This window comes from Phymastichus coffea, unplaced genomic scaffold (assembly GCF_024137745.1).
Source record: "Phymastichus coffea isolate CEN01 unplaced genomic scaffold, Cenicafe_Pcof_1.1 PCOF00138, whole genome shotgun sequence".
Classification (NCBI taxonomy): Eukaryota; Metazoa; Arthropoda; class Insecta; order Hymenoptera; family Eulophidae; genus Phymastichus; species Phymastichus coffea.
This window is the reverse complement of record NW_026706949.1, coordinates 38,279-55,071: the sequence shown is the minus strand read 5'-3', so window position 1 is coordinate 55,071 and position 16,793 is coordinate 38,279. Positions and strand designations below refer to the sequence as shown.

Genomic DNA, 16,793 nt, shown 5'->3' with positions numbered 1-16,793 from the left:
CGGCTCGTTCAGTAAGCCAGAGTTTTTTTGTTTTTTTTTTGTTACTTTCTTTTGGTGGCTGCATCGCAAGACGACGTAAATGAAGTTGAACTAAAGTTGATTAAAGGAAAATTGAATCGAGCAAGTTTGCTAAAAAGAAGGTGTGTTCAGCGTGAATAACATATAACTCATTTTGAATATATTTTGTTGGCTTTTATTATGTAACAATCATAATACAGTCAGTGTAGACATTATTTTTAAAATAAATCATCGACAAAAATATATAGGTATTTCGGTCACGACCAGACATACAAATTTACTTTCATACGCAACGTATAAATTTTCATATACTAGCAGCTTAAAACTCGTAAATGTAGTATATTATTTACAGGACCATTTCGGATTACACCATCTATTTTCAATAAAATTTATCGTAAAAATGCCGACTTAAAGATTTTTTCAATTATTAGCAAAGTTATGATTCAATCAAGTCAATCATAAAACGGGACCATCTCGGAAATATATACCCTTTCAAGTGAGTCCGCCCCTTCCTCCTCCCCTCTCCATTAAGATCGCATAAACATACATAAAAGAATTGAGATCGAATACGGAATCTCCCCCTTTTGGAAGTCGGCAAAAATAAAATAAAAGGGAAGCAAGTTGAGGAGCCGCGTTTTACCGTGGTTGTCGAAAAATGTCAATCCACACGCGACTTTACGCAACGACGTTTTCATCTCTCTCGCCATGGTCTCGCGTGCGATTAGCCAATTAAAAGAATCCTTGAACTAATCGAGAGGAGACAATGCGCCGCCGTTGCTGTCGCGTAATCCCGTAATCCGTTAGTTCCTGTTCCGCGCTGTAGACTCTATTAAATGCCTTCGCAGCACTCCTTTTCTCCGTGCAACACAGTCAGCCGTGCGTTTCTAAACCGCTCCTCTCTCTCTCTCTCTCTCTCTCTCTCTCTCTCTCTCTCTCTCTCTCTCTCTCTCTCTCTCTCTCTCTCTCTCTCTCTCTCGCTCTCGCTCTCTCTTGCTTGTTTTTTTTTCTTTCGAGGCCGAACTTCTGCCGCAAAAACAATGCAAATCGCACACAAAAGTTCGTTAAATGTTCGATTCCCAAGCTCGACCAGGCTGAGTATACTTGGTTTTACGAGCTTGGCTAGTGTGAAATTAAGTCCTAATTGCGAGACAATTTGGTACGGTCTGGCTAGCGCGCAAATGCGTGCGCCTTACGGTTTTTTAACGGAACTCGTTGCAACGCGGATTATCGTAAAAGTTTGTTCTGTCATCGATCGCCTTGTTTATTTTCCTTTTTAACTGAAAAGCATTCGAAACGAAGACGCGCGCGTGCAAACAGCCCTGACAGCTAAATTACTCATCTAGGGCGACACGCAATGCCAAATTAATGATATCAAGAACAACGATACCTTCTTTTTTTCTGAACCTACTCATCTGAATATGCCCGTGTATTTGCGACCAGGAATGTCGAGAATTTCCGGATGCCACTAGCGTGATTAAAATATTTTATAATTTGTAATTACTCGAACGTGTGATTAACAGATGGGTTCGAGTTGAGTCATCATTGCAGTGACTTTTGATATATTTTCACTTTTACACGGCTTCGTTGGTGTCCGATCAGCGGGATGTTTGGTCGTTGTCAGATTCCGATAGCGGGGGAAAAACTATTTCTGCGTGTCGCGCGTGTCAGCATTTTTTAGCTCTTCAATTATTCATTCTGCGTATACGTTTTTCTATTAGCGTCGCTGAGTATTAACGATTCTTTTTCATCAGTACAATAAACCATTCGCGTGTAGTTGCGATATCAAGATTATCTCGGAAATGAACTCGCCTTCACCTAGAAACATCGTAACCCCGAAAACCTCCGCGTAGAAACCCAAAAACTAAAGTCATTCTGCAAACATGTCCCGAAAAGCTCTACGCAAAAAAGGCGAGCCAAGGCCGTGACCCTCCCCGAAAATAAGAAATCACTAACCCGCAATGTTCTAGAAAACGTAAACACGCGAAATATCCTCCAGGGAAAAGCACAGCCGTTGACATTGAAGGTGTAGAGGAAGAAAAAACGGGCCACCGGCGACTTTGCACCTGGGAGAAAAAGAAAACCTAGCGCGAGGAGGTCGAGGCTTCGTTAATTATGTAGCCTCCTACTTCTTCCCTGTTTGCCTAACAGAAATAGACGAGGCTGTATAAATTTTGCGAGAGAGAGAGGTGCTTTTGCAAGCTCATTTATTTATAGCGATCGACGCCGACGACGACGCCACGGTTTAAACAATTTCGAGGTTTCGAGGAGAGCAGCCCGTCCGGATTATTGTTCGCCCGTTACGCGTTGTGCGCATTATTCATTTTGTCTGGCTTTTATAATTACGATTGACTCGGCGCGTGATATGCTCTCGAGTAGCTGCCCGCTTGCTCCTGGGTATTTTTAAACTTCGCTCGTCGACTTGTGTTATTCCGACTACGCGCTAGTTGTTACGATCGCTATCAGCGGCAACGAAATACTTGCATCACCAAAGCTACACACCTTGCTGAAATATGCGCGCGAAACCACATTCGACTCGAACAGGTCGAACGATGCTTATCGTCTTCTCATTTGGCGGCTGTAATCACGAAGCTCGATGAACAGCTCGCTGCGCTGATCACTTAAAGCGGCTAAGAGTGAAACAATCGTGAATGCTCGTTGCACCGAAAGCCTGTCGATAATACTTCGACAAATGACAGAATGCCGATCGGGATGGCGGTCAAAGTGAGGAAAAATCGTCTTTCTTCTGACGAGGGAGGTGCACCTATACGGTCTTCTCGAAAAATAATGTTCCAACTGCGAATCGATCGCTTTCGGTCGCTTCATAATTCATGCACTCGCCATCCACAGCAGCATCCATCCATCCTTCCCCATATATATATATATATATATCGATTACGCAAAACTCGAGTCGACGTCCGCAACGCCACAAATAGCCGCTGCACGAATTACCAGAGAGAAGCCGCTCGATTATATCTACGGCGAGAGAGAGAGAGAGAGAGAGAGAGAGATAGGCTGTGTTAAAGTTCGATGCGCGATTTTCGATTGGCGAGCTCTGAGCCGATGGATTCCGATTGACTATGCGAGGATTTGTGTTTTCAGCCTTTTTTATTCGATTTCGCTGGGTAAAACATCAGCGTTGTTTTTTGCTAGTTAGTTTGATGCTAATACATTATTCATTTTATAAAAAATCAGAAAAAATTTTGACATCTCTCTTATTTACGCGTTCAGATCGTCAAAAAATTATACTTTTTTTTGTTTCTGCCAAGATTTTAGTAACGTAAACAAGTTTCAGTTATTCTTGAAATTGTTTTGTTCGATGTGTCTCATTTATACTCTGCGTGAATTCTCCACGGTGTCAACATATTTCGTTTACTTGCATGATTTATCCACTCTGTAATAATAAAAGCATACGAACGAAATTCAGTTAGTATCGAAGTTTGATCGAATCGGAATTTATCATGCTTGAAATGCCTGAAATTGAATTTATTGCAGTAATTGCTCCCGGAATGTGCAGTGCCTCGATCGCTTATCAAATAACTTTATCGAGGCCTCACCTAGTGGTCGTGAGTTTGTAATTGAAAGAAACATAATCGGCGTTATTTTATTGCAACAATAAAAATCAGATTTGACGTTTCAATTAAAGCAGATGTAACGCGTCGGCCGAAACTCGCCGAGGCGAGCGTGATCAGTAGCGATTAATCAAAATGGCGCTCAACCAATAAAAAAATCGTACAATTAGTCGTCGTAAACTCGACACGACAAGTCGCCGCGCGACAACGACAATTGCTCGCAATATCGCAACAAAACTGAGCGCACGTGCTATCGCCCAACTCGATTACAAGTATTATTATTGAGGGTGGCGTGCGCGTCTCGCCTGTGCTTGCGAGCAGAAGGTCAACGTCCGCGGGAAGCTTCTCTCCCGTCGCTCGCCGCGGCGACGGAAAGAAAGCTACGCGAGTCAACGGAGCGGGGAAAGAGCGTCGTGACGATTAGTAAACTTGACCGCGTTTTCGCGCGCGAACAAGAGTCGACGGGTGGCGGCGGTAAGTGAAACGGCCTTCGGTTAATAATAGCCGCGGCCCATTCCGACGTATCGACGAGGGCAGTTTATCCCCGTCGCTTCGCGGCAATTTCGCTAGGGGAACACCGATTGAAATGCTCGATTAGCGACTACGCCTCGTTCATCCCAGCGAGAAAAGTGTGTCGTTCGATTGCGTCGATAACGATAACAAAGCTTTCTTTGTGAGTTTCATTCTGAATCGATCGTCGTCGGTCAACGTTCGCTTTTATTTTTTCTTTTTTTTTTCTATTGAAGCGTGCCAGACGTTATTACTCGCGGACGAAAGGCCGCCCTATCTCTGGACAGAGAAAAACTGCAAACAAAGCCAATCCCATGTTTATCAAAGCAAACCTAGTAGCGGCTTGGAGAGTAAAGAATGGGCCATTTGTCCATCACTACAGCTTTATACAGTGCGTAATCCCGTGTATGCGCTAGTCTCTCCGCTGATTGTTGATAAGGCGAGCGATCAATCAAACTGGAGACACGCGCCCAGCGAGGAAGTGCAGCGCTGCCGTGCGAGGCGTCCAGCCCGCGCGAGCGGATGTACGTTGATCCGAGCGTGTGTTTATTGCTACTGACGCTCGGCTTTTTCGTTGCGTGGAAGATTGCAGCCTTTCTTGCGATCCATTTTATTGCGGAGAGGAAATGTTGCGCGCGTCGTAACGCGTGTCGGCGGCGCGAGTGCCGGCATCGAGCTCCATCGCTATAGTAGCGCCCGTTCGGTCGGCAAAATCTGTGCTCGGAAAGCGCGCGATGCGTTCTCGTTCTCCTCGCCCGAGAGCCAACGACGGCAAATCGCCCAGGTGCGCTTCGTCCATCTTCCTGAAAAACTTCCTGAAAACCGGGCCAACGTACACGTTCGCCTCGGTTAGCCCGATCGGCTTCGCGCGAGCGCCAAGCGATCGCCGCCAATGCGATCCAGGCAGTTTCGCTTGCCACGCGCAGGCATTTACCCTCGGCTTTTCTTTCAGAATTCCGCTCTGCAGCCCGCTATGCGCGCGCGACTGTACGTTTCGCGGCGCATACCACCGACTGACGTCACCCCATTCAAGGTCGACTGATGAACTCCTTGCTTTTTTCTTAAACTTCGATTTTTGCGTTGCGCGGTCGCGATGCCCTTTTTTATTTCTCGCGCGCGAAAGCTCGCGCATGAAAATTCGTCGGCGTTGCCTGTCGGAAGAATTCAGCGAAATCATCGCGCTTTCGGTACTTTATTGCGCCTGCGGCTTTTTTATTTGTTTACAGTCGCGGCGTGCGTCCCGCGTCGTTGCACTTTTCGATGGGCGTCTTACGTATATACCGTCTTGTTTGCTTTGATAAGCCTTTGGTCGGATAAATCCAACGCATTCTCGTTTGGTTTACACTGCAATAAAACTTTCCATTGTAAAATTGTAAAATTATGCCGATAAATGGAACCTTCCACGGGAAGAATGGACTTTTGCATGAAAAAACAAAATTGATCCGATGTTGCAGGCTTTTGACAAAGCGAAATCTCCAAAATGTCTCGATAAATTAGCCTTTCTGTTTCATTAAAAGCCCGACGAGAGAAAGAGCGAGAGAGAGAAAGCAAAGGGACAAAAGCCCTTCCCTCTTTCAACTACTCTCGTCTAACGAGCGACGAACCCTCTGAAAAAAAGCTTCATTTTATCCTTTCTCATTTTGCAGGCGATCGTGTGTGTTTTCCGTCGGCGCGCACGATGTGAAGTGAGCAATATGGACGAGAAAAACTGAGCGGCGCAGCAGCAGTTGCAGCAATTGCAGCATTATGACGGAGTATCTGGATCCGCATTTTATTCGGGCGCTTTGTCGGGATCCAGAGAGGCGCACGCTTCAGGTGAGTGTGTCTGTGTGTATACATGTGGGTTGAGAAGTGAAAGCTGCACGAGCAGAGGATGTGAATGAAATCTGTCGCGCGGACTTTTTTTTTCCTTTGCGATGCGGAAGTTTCGCTCCGTAGAGATGCGTGTGCGTTAGTCGTTTTTATATCTCGGGTAGAATTTTTGGGTTTCGCTAATTGTTTCTAAAGTGAAGTTCGTAATTGCAAGTGTCGCCTGTTTCATACGTTTCGACAGTAGGAACGTTTTGCAAGCATAAATATATTAAGAAATTAAAGTGGTTGATAATCGACAATCGGTTAGATTAAAATCATTAAGAGAAAGATTACCTTCAACCACTTAATTCTTATAAGAGTACTATGAATGTTATGTAAAAACCTATTGAAAAATCATCAAGACAAACGAATTTCTCAACTTTCACTATCAACCGTAATGTATTACAAATGGCATTCATTCGAGTATTTATTGACCAATCCACCTCCCTCCCCCCATTTTATCATTCCTCCATCCGTGACGAAAAAGCCTGTATGCTGGAGTTTTTGATTACGAGCGCGACAGGTGAAAAATATCGCGAGAGAGTGAGAGGTGTAGGGACGAAAAAAGGGAGCACACACGGGGACGTGAGAAAAGACGGTCACGCAGAAATTCCTCGAGCGGTACAGCGCCTCCGGCTAAGCGTGAGCCCGTTGATCCAGACGTATAAATTCGACGACGCAACTTCCAAGCGGCGAAACTTTCGTATTGTTTTTCAAGCGTAGGAAGTGTAGAGTGAAGTTGTTTTCGATGAAGTCACTGATGAAGGCCTTAGTTGCGAGCACTTCTTTCGATTGCCGGTGGAGTTTTGCGCGCAAAGTGACACGTCTCGGATCGCTCGGTGAGTTTTAAAACGGAGTAAAAAGGCGTATAACGCGTATGCAAGCAATCATATCTAAATGCAAATCGAGCGCGCGTAAATCTACGAGTAGAGAGAGTTCGCGCAGCGCTCGTGCTCGAGCGGACGCGACGCGTTCCACGGTAATTTTTAAGGGCCGCAGAACAATAAAAATCCTCGCGTCGGCTCATTTGCAATAGTTCGAGTTCAGGAATGTTTGCTTGCGAAGATGCTTCCGGTTCGTCGAAACATCCGCGGCGTTATTAACGTCCCGCGGCATCGTTGCCTTGAAGTGGATTTTAGTCGCACGCGACCAGTTTTTGCGTTTTACAACGACCTCAAGGTCGTCCAGTAGCCATGATGCTGCCCGCTCTCTTTTTCATTTTATTATTTTCTTTTTTTGTCTTCTCGCGATATCGCGCGCGAAAAGCGTAGAGAAACAAAGGCACGTGTACCGCGATTTTATCGCCGAAAAGAGCTACTGCCGGAAGAGAAAGGCTCTTCTCGCGGAGCGGTTCTTTTTCCACTTTTTTAATGGATCGAAGAGAATCGGTGTTCGTTCGCTCGTTCGCCGCCTGTTTTCGCGGTAATTGGCGAGACACTAAAAACTACGGTCGCTTCTGGATGCTCGTGATGAGGATTACAAGAAATCGCTTTTTTTTTTTGTTTGGTGTATGTAAAGAGATGATTGTGAAGGCTGAGGAAGCTACTTTTGCTTATCGATGTTTTATTTTGTTTTAATATTAGTTGAAGTTTGATTGATTAAATCAATCACGTTTGTATTGTACTGTCTGTCTCGGAATATTCTTACCGGGACATTCCATGCGAAACTTATGGTTGCTGGAAAATTGTTTAACTCTTTGCTATCACTATCAATTGGTCTTTGTGTAGAAGAACTTTTCTTCTCGGCGCTGCCAGCCATTCAAAAATAATTGAAAAATTGGTTTTTCTCGGTTAGAATGTTACATGGAACATAAATAACTGCGAAATGAAACTATCAATGATACAATGGGCAGATAACAATTTCGTATCATAGATCTGAATCGACTCAGTTTGAGACAAGACTAATTTCGGTTTTCGGTTGCTGCGGGCGCACCACGTTACCGGACAGAGTCAATAACGTTTGTGGGCTTTGAGGTTTCCACTGGGAGTTAATCATCTGAATCCGTTAAGCGTTGGATATTCAAGTTGTCCGAAGCAGCCGAGCCAAGTTTAATCGTATCGAGTAAAAGGAGAAAGAAGAAACTGATTATAAATTTGGCAAAAATGTAAACATTACGACAGAGTCTCGAAACACGATGGATCCTTCGTTGCCCAATAAAGCTATTTTGAAAACACCAAAGAACATATAAACTCATCTTCGGCAGTGATAAAAAGTAGCTCGTCGTCGACGCGGCCGTTAGACGGACTATAATCGTCAGCAGTGCACTTTGCCTTCGATCGACGACGGCGGTGGTTTTTCACACGCGACGTTGCGTGACGCATCATCATTATACATATATACATATACACATGCACACGTAAAGCGTATCTACCTTCCTCTCCCTTTTTCCTTCTTCTTCTTCTTCTTCTTCTTCTCCTCCTCCTACCCTTTGTCCACGCGGTCGCTTAGTATAGTTTTCGACGATGCCATTTTGCGCGTGAGACTTTGAAAAGCATAAAAAATTTCACCTCGGCGGGAAAAATTTTCACAATTGTTTCGCGTGAACTTTCTCGGACTCTGAGAGACAATGAAGAAAGGAAAAATATGATTGTTTTTTCTCTCTCTTTGCAGGATCTCCAATTCATATACTATGGACTACTCGGACTTGAAGCATTGCGGCCCTGCAGAGACTCGGTGCTACGGCAGCTTTGCAAAACTGTGCGTTACGAGAGACATCACGCCAACCATGTTCTTTACTAGTGAGTACATTGTTCATCTTAATATCAGCCCTCTTCTAATCCTTTTTTATCATTGAGTGATTGAGGAATATCGATTTCATAAGCACGCTACTACTTTTTGCCTTTTTACTTTCGATTCATGATTTTTAACACTAATTTATGTTTTAACGCTTAAATATTATGTCGAATGATACGCCGTAAAATTAATATGCTCAGTCCAAGCAACACAGCGTATCAAAAGAAAAGAAAATTTCGACATTATATAAACTCAAGCGTAGAGTTGCCGTCATGTACGCGTCAATATAAAGAAGATTTCAGCAACGTTATGCGTACACTCAAACCGTGGAAAGACTGCCTAGTTCTCCCATACGCTTCTTCGCCGTTTCTGTTTTAACCAATGTTCTCATGACAGTCGCAGCACGCGCGCGATTATATGGGTTTACGTAACACAGATATATCTCTCTCTTTCTCTCTCTATGTCGCGTGCGTATAGAAATGAGAGAGACCGGAAATGGAATTTCACGGTGCATCCTCGTTGTCGACGGTTTACGCGACGTCAGAGTTTTCCCGTTTCGTGATGTTGTTAAGCTTAACAATATATCTCGTGTACATGGCAATTAGTGAATCGCGGGACCAATTAACACGAACGCCCGATAAGTGTCTCTATCAGTTTTTCTGTTTTCAAGTGGGTAACCGCGAATGTAAACAAACAATCGATCAAAATGAGAAACACGTGGTTATGGCAGTTGGCGTAAAATGTGTTGCGGCACACGTACGTACGCTACATAGACTGATAATGGTAAGATAGAATTTTCGATGTATGACGGTAGCGAGGAGAAAGGTGGATTGCTGCCTTACCGACTGAATGATGTCGGGAAGTTACCGTGTGATGGATTGTCAAATAGTTTTGAGATCATCGCTTCGCAATGTGAATAAGCATATACTAGATCAAAATCAATAGAAAAACTTGATTTATTATGTAGATTAGAGTTACAAACTTTGAGTTTGCAGCAGTATCGAGTCGATTCATTACCGAATGATCCATTTTTCCTACCTTACCGACAAAACACCTGTATGAATTGCATTCCAACGTCAGGTGTCGTAGATATTCAATCCAACAAATACATATCTTATATTTTGTCATCCATTAAATGCCCATCAAGCTTCGATTACGACAGCTCGAGTATCTCGAAGTGAATGAGGATTCCTGAAAAATGAGTCAATCCTATGTGTCTCTCAAAAATAAAAAAAATATAACACAGTCATTGTAAATAATGAAGCGTTCGTTTCTTAATTTGGAATAATCGAACTTTCGATGCGTGTCAAAAAAAATGAGCTTCATTTTTGGAAAAATTTGATCGATATTTTCCTTTTTCTCTGAGAATAATGTGCATTATTTGTGATTCTCTACGATTAGTTAATTATTCTACTTTTGCAAAAAACCAATACCTGCGTTTGCTTATATAATTAAACTTCATGAAGGTCAGAACACTAAGTGATTTACATTCTCAATTCTATTCGCGAACGTTAACGGCAATTTTTTATCAATGACACAATTACCCAAATCTTATTAAAGAATGTTGTAAAAATAAAGCTAAAAAACATTTTATCGAGTGCTTTCATCGAGACATTCCAAATATCCTATATTCATGATCAATAAAGAAAATATATGTTGGAAATCTCAGTGTACGATGTATATTATGCGCACACTTTGCCGCTACAGTCACGTCAGACACGAACTTGAAAAAGATTATCAGCATTTCTTTTTCGTACTAACACTCCTTAAACTCTCGGAAAAGATACAGAAAAAAATAGTGATGACTGCAGAGTCAGTCGGTCGTCGAAGAAAGAGCAGCTCGAGCTTCCGGCCGCGAGCGAGCATCTCCCTCTCTTTCTGTCTCTCTCACTCTGACTGTAATAACGGAACAGCACCTCCTTTACGTGGAAAACGCGCTAATGCAAGGATGGAATTCTCGAGCACCGACGTCACCGCGATTCGGAAATCCGAAAGTCTCGAGGAAGTTGCGGACGGAGAGTTCCAGTTTTCGACTTTTTAGTCTTCAAGGGTGCATCAGAAATCTGCTATTTTTTATTTGTTGTCGTTCGTGATAATGCGTAGTGGATAGTAATTAGCAGCTACATTGTAACAGTATCGGCATTAGCCTGCTCTAGAATAGAAACTTGCCGATCTAACCAACCCGGTTCGGATAAGAAAGCCAAGATCGGTTAGATCAACAGTCACAAGAATTCGTGCCTCTCTCTAGCTCGATTTTTCCTATTGTAAAATTCAAAACTCGTCTTCCCGTTTACATATAACTCAGTTTTCAAGCCAGTCGTCAATAACTATAAAAAAGAAATGAGCATTCAGATTCTCTCTCTCTCTTTTTCTTTCGTAAAAAGTAAGAGAAAGAAGAGAGTTTTGACTCGGACGGATAAGGAAGTGACTAATACCTACTTTGTCATTCACAGTACCGGCGAATTGGCGACCAGCTGGTACATCCTGCTGTCGGGCTCGGTGTTCATCGACGGATCCATGTTCCTGCCCAGATCAAGGTGAGGATCTTCTGATGTTATACGTACGTGGCGACATTGGAGGGACTGATACGCGGCCGCTCACCCGAGTTTCGGTATCGCATAAACTGCCATCACGTCTTATAATACCAATGCTCAAGTCGCGTGTAATGCATCACTTTTGACGAATGCTTGGTCGCCATTCTCGACCGAACTAATCCGCGCCGGTCGTTATTCGAGTGATTGGCGAAATTGTGCCCTCTTCTTTGCGGGAAATTGAGTCGATGAAACGTTCGAAGAATTATTATTACGAGATCGACGTATACTCACCAGAACTTACGTAATGCGGTCTCACTTTGTTTACTTTTTTTTCACATGCACTTTCCAGTAAGAGAGTAACCGTAAGGCGATTTACCGATTTTTCTCCTCTCCATCCCGAAGAAAAAGATCATTCTTTCAAAATATTTGTCCTAGCGCAGGAAAAACGAACAATGAAAAAGTCGCGTGTTCATTGGTAAATAGTCTCATCCCGACAATCCGGAAGACTTTTCCACTCGTGCGCAAGAAGAAGAAGAAGAAGAAGAAGAAGCCATTGCACCCGCGCCACGAGAGAGATCGTTAAAGGGACTCTCTTCTTGCAAGAATGCAACTGGAGACTTTTTTACGAGGGCTACCGGATAATGACCGCCGCTGGTTTTTTTCTCTTTTTTTTTACGTTGCTGCCTCGATGAGCGTTTGAAATCGATGGTTGGTGTACGTATACACGAGGGTTTTTTCATACACACACGCGCGCGCGCATACGCCACTCCAGTGATTTCGGTTGTTACGGCTTGCGGCTCGTAAAGTTTTAGACGCGTTACGTACTTTATCGCTTCGCGGGCAAATTATCATTGACTGGTTTTTGCGCGCCGCGTGGAATTCACTGCCGCGTGATTGTAAAGTTTTCTAACGTTTGTGCTCGTAGCAGGATTTTCGAGACTGGCTCTCGCGACGACTTTCCGTGAAAAATTTTCGCAAAGCCCGAAGCGCGAAAGACGGAGAGAAACCGAGGGCCCGACTTTTCGAAGGGGTCCTCGCGCGCAATAGAAAGTCTTGTTTGTTTCGCTCTCGAAAAATCTCATTTTACACGTGTATCTTTCCAATCGGAGTATCTGCGCATGCATAATTAATCGCTCGCGAAGTCGCAGAACACATAAACAATCAGAGCAGACAAACACACCGAGCGATCTGAAACACTTCCCGAGAGGAGGCAGTCGCGCATAAACTATTCCAATTGGCAAGTGCTTTTCACTCCGCGTGTGTATGGCGAGTTTGATGATGGAAACGCAGGCGGCAAACTTAAACAAACCCTGTGCGCGAGCTGCAATTTATACTATATATCGTTTAGCTATATCTATTTTAGGTCTGTCCCTCGCTGATAAATGGGTCGCTCGATATGCGCGTACGACAGAGAGCCTTGTATGCGAATGCGAATGTCGTATGATTTCTTTTTTTTTTTCGGGAACTTGGAATTAACAATCACGGGTTAGTGTCCGAAAAGAAGAGGTCGTTGATGTTAGATATTGCTTGGGCGGACATTTGACGAAGGTTATCGATTTTCTTTGTTTAAAGACAAAATCCAAAGGAGACCTGTCGAGTGCGTTTAATAAAATAAAAAAAGTAATGTTAATTCGAGAGACGCCCAATTCACTCGCGCAAACAATCATCAAACAACTCGGATCAAACGACAAAGCTTTCCTCGGAAAAGAGAAGGATGTTCGTCAATGCACGAAAGCAGCCCGTCGGAATTCGCGTCTGTAAAGCGAATAGCCGAAGATGAAGCAAAGCAGCAGCTATAGGTCAAGCTCAAGGCAGGATTATCGCTTTTCGATGATTGGCCCAACGAGACGAAACGTTATATGGCGACGTTTGAATTTTAGCGTGCGTGAGTCGCAGCCACTGACGTCGCTCTCTATGGCTGCTTTTCGAAGCTCGCCGAGAGCTTTTCCCGCGTTTTTTTTTGCGCTCAATACACTGATAATTGGTGTACGAGGGCTTCGCGCACAGTGGGCGAATTTTGATTTGGCTTTGCGTTCAATTTCGGCGGCTTCATTTGATAATGGTTTGGTTGAATGCTCTCGCTGGGATTAGCTGGCTTGAATCGGAAATCTGCCTATCAAACGTCTTGGATATTTCACGCGAGAGGCGTATGCTAAGCGCTAAAAGCTTTTGGTCTCGCCCGAGTTCTCCGCGATGCTTTCAGGCTTTGCTCGGGCTCTCGAGAAACAGCAGAATTCATCTCGCGCCATATTTCAAAGCCTCTGTTGCGAGGGGATTGCTCACTCCTGAACGCGTGAGGCGAGAGGGTAATGAGCGTGATAAATTAGTAAGTGACGTCCCGCGAGCCTGCGAGACGTTCCTTCTCCGGGATATTGGAAAATTTCACGCGTCGACTGTAATCGATTGTCACATCGAAGGTCGCCATCGTCGTGTATTTTCATTCCAGTGCACTCTCGCGCGACTTTGCATTATAATCTGTTAGAAAATCCTGACTTTCTGTTTTTTTACTGCCACCGTTTTATTCTTCTCTTTCTTTGCTTTGGAAAGATCGGACGGGCAGGAATTGCTTTGCTTTTGAGCGATTTGTGCAAGTAGTTTTCAAATTCGAACACTATGCGCCAAGTGTAAATAATGTTCAATTTGCGGAGATAAAATCGTAGGTTCGAATTTTATGAGAACTGATTCCACATGGTTGAATACAATCGAAATGTACATCCGCAAATTTTCACGTATCATGTTGAAATGTGCGCATGGTCAATTTGTGGAGCAGCCTAGTTTCAATGAAAAATTTCATCCTGTCCAGATTCATCGTGTGTCAATTACATTTGACAGCCAAGAATTAAACGTCGGAATCTATCATTACGACAGAAATGGCATTTTGAGCGATAAAAGGTTGTGCGTTCATCATCATTATTGAGAAATCACGAGAAACGCCCGAAAGGAAAAAGTGGATTTAATTTGTGAGAACAAACCCGTTCATTGTTGGTGTACCTCCCAGTCATTGAAAAAAGTCTTTCCGCGTCCACATCGTAGTAACGAATCACGGAACCGCGTACACACACCGCGAATTGTTCTCTCTCTCTCTCCTTCCCTCTCTCTTTTCTCTCTTTTATTTTTCGGCCCTTGCATGATTCGCGGCTACATTTAGATGCGCGCGGACTAACAATTTCTTTTTGTCTTCTTTGTCGTTGCATAGCTCGCAATGAATCTCCTATATCATTGCCTTTCTTTCTTTTCCTGCTTTTTGATGAAACATTTAATACTACTAGAGACGATATTCGGCTTTTTTTAATCGCTTTCATCGCAGACTTTTAAAAATGAATAATGACAAAAGTCTGCTGTTACTTTTCATGAAAAACTTTCATCCCACCACGCACCCTCAATTTTAAAACTGTGCCCTACATACGTGCATCCTTTCAACATTCAAAAGCAACGTGTAAAAATTTTTACTCGCACGGACGTTCGTGGAAAAAAAATCCCATTCGCAAAACTTTTGAATAAAGCCTCTCTCGATCCACGCAGCAGCCCTAGTGAAAAGCAGCTCCCGTGAATTTCCGGCAATGCGAAGTAGATAACTAAAAAGCTTACGTGGCGGATAAAAGCTATCCGACGATATAATAGCATTTAAAAAGATATCTCTGTCTGAAACTATCAGTCGTGCATTCCGGAAGTTCAATTATCAAATTGACTCGTCGAATGATTAAAATCAGGGCTGATAAAATAATTCGCGCAGATTGACGCTTTGCTCGTTACGCAATCTTATCAGTGTTTTAATTAGTGCGTTGTTCTTCCTCTCGTCTAAATTTCGGCCTGACGTAGTTCTTTTTTTATTTTCGCGCACATGCAGAGTCAATAAAAAAAAAAGCTTAATTCCCTTCCCCCGCCGGTGGCGAAGTTACGGCAATTATGCAAATAAAACGACTCACAAATATCGCGATCATCCGCCGTGCACTTCTTTCTAAAGGCCTTTATGAATCGAGCGCTCGCGCGTGGGCGTTACATTGTCTTTTTTTTTTCTCCGGCACTTCGAAAAAACAAAGAAAAAAAAGAAAACACTTGCAGCGGTGCCGGTTTTGCGGTTCGACATGAATTTGTCACGATTAAACATTAATGGAGCTCTGGAGACACTTTCCAGTTCCGCGAATCGCAAGAGCAGCCGGGAAAGAAGCGAGAAACCGAGTGGCATCGACGAAACGTCGCACGAAATCATCTCTCGCGGCCGACGCACGCAGCGTCGCAATAATTCTTTGCACGCACACGAGCGCGTACGGCGACGTATAAAATTCCATTCACCGCAGCGGCGGCGGCGACAGCGAAGACTGCGCGCGTGCATAGCTCGGCGCAGCGGAGAGAAAGGGTAAATGAGAGGTCGCCGCGGCCGTCGCTGGAGAGGGGGAGCCGTCGGAAGCCAAGCCTCGAAGTCACAGTTACGCGCCGCGAGCCGCACGAGCACAACGTCGCTTTGTCCCGTGGTACGCACGCAACGCACCCAAACAAAGAAGAAGACTGAGAGGAAAAAAAATAGCTCGGCCGCGTTGCGACTGGCAGCAGGTCGCCGCGCCGAAGGATAGCTTCGGCGATACGTCGATCGGCGCGCGCGCGCTTTCACCCGATTTGCTGCTTTAGAAAGCGCGGCGCGAGTGCCAGTGAGTGAGTGTGCGTGCGCGCGAGTGAATTGCAGAACAGAGCACACAGCCGGCAAACTGGATGCGACCGACGGTGCCCCGTTGGCTGCGCCGCCGCCGCCGCCGCCGCCGCCGCCCGACATCACTGTCACTCAGGACGACCGGTGAGAACACGACGGGTACTCTCTTTTCTCCACCCGGCTCGCCAAATCGGCGCACGAGACGCTTTGCTCGCCCATCGGCTGCGCTCGCGTCATCAATTGGCACGCGCGCGTCGAGGGTAGCGCAACACCCAGGCCTCGTCGCCGCCCGTCCACGTACGCGCTTGCGAACGCCTCCTCCGCGCCCACGCGTCGCCGCCTCGGCAGTGTCGCCTCGCGGACGTCTGCTTTCGACGAGGATTCGTCGCTCCCTCGAGGATGAGGAGCGCGATGAAAATGAATCAGACGGGGCGCGCTCCAGAAAGTCGCATGACGATTATTTTTTTGTTTATCTGCTTTTTTCAACGCCAGCGCGAATAAGTTTTGCAAATAAAACGACTCACAAATATCGCGATCATCCGCCGTGCATTTCTTTCTAAAGGCCTCTATGAATCGAGCGCTCGCGCGTCGATAGCCGAGGTTGCATGCATTTTCCCGTTTCTCTCTCTTATAGATTTTTCAACGCGTTATTAGTAGCACCGCGCTGCACCCCCGTCCTCATCGTATTTTGCATGAGTGCACCTTGTGTGTTTTTACGAAAGCCTTTGCTGTCCTATTAGAGAGTGAGAAAATCGAGTGTCGGCGGTGGTAGCAGGACTTCTTTCGTTTTTTTCCCCTCTCCGACTCCTTTGTGAATTCACAGCAGAGGCGAAATGCGAGTCTCTCCTCGTTGGCTTTTTATTCATTCCCTCTGCTGCTTCTCGTACGTTGTAGGCAGTTCAATTTTCCAGTTCGTGTAATGAAATTACTCGA

The 16,793-nt window shown here is 44.7% G+C and overlaps 1 protein-coding gene across 1 annotated transcript in view; it reads left to right on the top strand.

Annotated features, from left to right (window-relative positions):
• The window catches only part of LOC131671909 (rap guanine nucleotide exchange factor-like), a 71,047-nt gene that overhangs the window by 17,413 nt on the left and 36,841 nt on the right, over positions 1-16,793 (top strand). The window contains exons 2-4 of the mRNA XM_058948702.1: positions 5,744-5,912; positions 8,559-8,686; positions 11,135-11,218. Coding sequence (XP_058804685.1) covers positions 5,844-5,912; positions 8,559-8,686; positions 11,135-11,218 — 281 coding nt within the window. The 5' untranslated portion in view covers positions 5,744-5,843. The remainder of the gene's footprint in view (positions 1-5,743; positions 5,913-8,558; positions 8,687-11,134; positions 11,219-16,793) is intronic.